Source organism: Bison bison, unplaced genomic scaffold, assembly GCF_000754665.1.
Source record: "Bison bison bison isolate TAMUID 2011002044 unplaced genomic scaffold, Bison_UMD1.0 scf7180017864250, whole genome shotgun sequence".
Classification (NCBI taxonomy): domain Eukaryota; kingdom Metazoa; phylum Chordata; class Mammalia; order Artiodactyla; family Bovidae; genus Bison; species Bison bison.
Genome location: NW_011494822.1, coordinates 526,743 through 530,062, shown reverse-complemented (window position 1 = coordinate 530,062; position 3,320 = coordinate 526,743). Strand labels below are relative to the sequence as shown.

The 3,320-nt window shown below is 49.0% G+C and overlaps 1 protein-coding gene across 3 annotated transcripts in view; it reads right to left on the bottom strand.

Annotated features, from left to right (window-relative positions):
- The window catches only part of CMBL (carboxymethylenebutenolidase homolog (Pseudomonas)), a 24,371-nt gene that overhangs the window by 1,768 nt on the left and 19,283 nt on the right, over positions 1-3,320 (bottom strand). For all 3 annotated transcript variants that reach the window (XM_010847527.1, XM_010847526.1, XM_010847528.1), the window contains exons 4-5: positions 3,010-3,152; positions 12-36 (exon numbers count right to left, since the gene is read on the bottom strand). In XM_010847527.1, coding sequence (XP_010845829.1) covers positions 12-36; positions 3,010-3,152 — 168 coding nt within the window. The remainder of the gene's footprint in view (positions 1-11; positions 37-3,009; positions 3,153-3,320) is intronic.

Here is a 3,320-nt window from a genome sequence, read left to right as displayed (position 1 = left end):
TCAGACCGTACACATCTTCAGCGTCTTTGATGATGCCTGGAGAAGGGGCAGACACGAGGGTGTGATTCCCGTACACGAGCCACAGAAAATGACGCGAGTTTGATTTTCCAAAGGAAGACATGTGCTTTGGGGGTTTTCTCTCTCTTATTTTTTAGCAGCTCCACAGAAGTGGCCTGGCCCATACAACTGGGCTCAAAGAGAAGGCTGTTGAGTCAGCTCTCCCTTCTCTCCACCTCACTCACCAGGAATTAGGTCATTAAATGATGACTGTAGGCCTTGCTGGCTGCCTGGCTGGTAAAGATGCGGCAGAGCAGCCTGAAAAATGCTCCTTCCTGGAGTGTGCCTTCATTTACCAATAACTGATAACTTTCTAACCTGGACTATCTGACCAGGGCTGTTCTGGAAGTTTCTCTCAGTCTACTCAAGCCCGGAGGTTCTGACTTAGTGTTTGATGGGGTATTTGTGCTCAAATGAGACCAAGCGTATGAAGTCCCCGGGGACAGCACAGGGCCCTAGCAAGTCACTTATAATAATTAGCTTTTATCCTTCTAAAGATGCCTTCAGAAATTTAGAGATCATTTAGTCAAAATCCTCACCGATTCAGACAACTGTGGGTATGCTCAGTCCTATAGGAAAATCTGTAAAAGTTTTGCCATCCATTGATATTTTGAAATAAGAGAAGTTCTAAGTGAAAGTCGCTCAGTCATGTCTGACTTTGCAACCCCATGAACTATACAGTCCATGGAATTCTCCAGGCCAGAATACTGGAGTGGGTAGCCTTTCCCTTCTTCAGGGGCTCTTCCTGACCCAGGGATTGAACCGGGGTCTCCCACATTGCAGGTGGATTCTTTATCAGCTGAGCTATCAGGGAAGCTCAAGAGGAGCTTTAACAAAAGATTATTCTGGCACCTATTAAACACGATATGGATGACTTTATTTAATGAGAATTTGCAGTGGGGGAGGGAGACCAGACTCAACCACACTGTAAGGACAAGAGGGATTTACTGACAATAAAGCAGGGTGAGGACTGGTGGACAGAAAGTCACAAAGGGACCAAGTGGAAAGGGGATTCTGGTCAGATAGCATTTGACAAAGCCTTCGCTGGAGACAGGGCTTTGTCTGGTGGCACAGACGGTAAAGAATTCGCCTGCAGTGCCGGAGACCTGGGTTCAATCCCTGGGTCGGGAAGATCCCCTGGAGAAGGGAAAGGCTACCCACTCCAGTATTCTGGCCTGGAGAATCCCATGGACAGAGATACAGTCCATGGAGAGTCCTTGGGGTCACAAAGAGTCGAACAGGACTGAGCAACTAACACTTTCTCCTTGCTGGAGGCAGGCCAGGGTGACAAGACATTGAGGGTGGGACATGAGGAGTCTGATCATGTATCAAGGGTGGAGGATTCTTGCTAAACTGACCCAGTGGGCCAAGGACAGAGCCCAAGGTCGGGACCTAGGCAGACAGAGGACTCACAGAGGAGCCTGTTCTCAAGGGTGGTCATGGGGAATCCTGGTTAGGAGGGAGGAGATAAAATTTCCCCATTTTCTGTAGCAAAGTTAGGTAACCCGGAGAGCCTCCCTTTAGCTGCAGTTCTTCTCTAGAAGGTCAGGAGCCATGGGAAAGAAGGCCATGCTTTCTGCACTATCCTGTTAAGGCCAGGTTGGGTGGCTGGACCCCCGTTTGAGACTCCAGGACTCTAAGACCAGCTCGGCTCCGCAGTCGGCACTTCGCAGCAGTGGCCACGAGGGGGCGTCGGCGAGCAGTCCACGCCGGAGCACCTGGGTGGCCAGCCCCATTGCGCGCAGCAACTAGCTGCTTACTAACACCTTTGTGTAAGTTAACAGGTAAAGGGCTTTTTAAATGCTAAAAGTAAGTGAAAATACCACAGTGAGGAACCATTAAACTAAACAAGAATCTCTAGCATAACTGTGGAATATACGACTATGAAAAAAAGCCAAAGTCAAACGTTTCACATCCTAACTTAATAATGTTTCTGTACACAGATGTTGAAGCTGAAACTCCAATACTTTGGCCACCTGATGCGAAGAGCTGACTCATGTGAAAAGACCCTGATGCTGGGAAAGATTGAGGGCAGGAGGAGAAGGGGACGACAGAGGATGAGATGGTTGGATGGCATCACCGACTCGATGCACATGGGTTTGGGTGGACTCTGGGAGTTGGTGATGGACAGGGAGGCCTGGCGTGCTGCGGTTCATGGGATCACAAAGAGTCGACTGAGAGACTAAACTGACTGACACAGATAACAATGTTCTTATGTCACTGCTGTGATACCTTTGGTCTATCTGGATGAAATGTTTATGTTGCTATTTACATTTTAGAGTGGGTTTTCCCTTTCTTCATGTATGTGTGTTCAGCTGCTCGGTCGTGTCCAACTCTTTGCGACCCCATGGACTAAACAGTCCACCAGACTCCTCTGTCCATGGGGACTCTCCAGGCAAGAATACTGGAGCAGGCTGCCATTTCCTCCTCCGGGGGATCTTCCCAAGCCAGGGATCAAACTGCATCTCTTGCGTCTCCTGCATTCGCAGGAGGATTCTTTGCCACTAGCGCCACCTGGGAAACCTCTGTGTGTGTGTGTGTGTGTGTGTGTGTGTGTGTGTGTGCAGGAGGGCACACATGTGTGAGTAGTTGAGAATTCATATCTTAGAAAAAAAATCTTTTCAAAGCTGTGGCTAACGCTATTGATATTAACCGTTATCGTGGAAAGAAACATTATCCCCTCCATCCTAGGTGAAAAAAATTGAGCCCTTGGGTTAGGGGGCTTCCCCAAAGTCATGCTGTCGGGCCCTTGTTTCCTCTGGTCAGCTAGAACACACATCCGCCTCTAGCTTCAGATTTTTAAAACCATTTCCTGAAGATCAGCACAACATCTCTACACAACCGGGTTTTGTGTTACATCCGGGACCCTCAGCTGGGGAAGAGGCTTGCGGCCATTGTCACTCAACACACCCTCCGGTTTTCACTGTGTAAAAACACACAAGGCAGATTTACCATAGACGGACACCCCTGCCCTGAGTTCTGGGTGTTTCAACATCAGGTGATGAACGGCAGTTCCACCCCAGCAGAATCCCACAACGCCAATTCTCTTGGCGTGACACTGTTGCTTCAGATACTTCAAGACTGCATCGAACTCTCTAAGAAACAGAAAGGAAAGTCATTCAAGGGGAATAACCGGGTGGTTCAGTGGTTACGACTCAGCACCTCCACTGCCAGGGCCCAGGTTCAATCCCCAGTCAGAGAACTAAGATCCAGCAAGTTGCACGGCACGACCCCCCACCCCCACCCCGCCAAAAAAAAAAAAA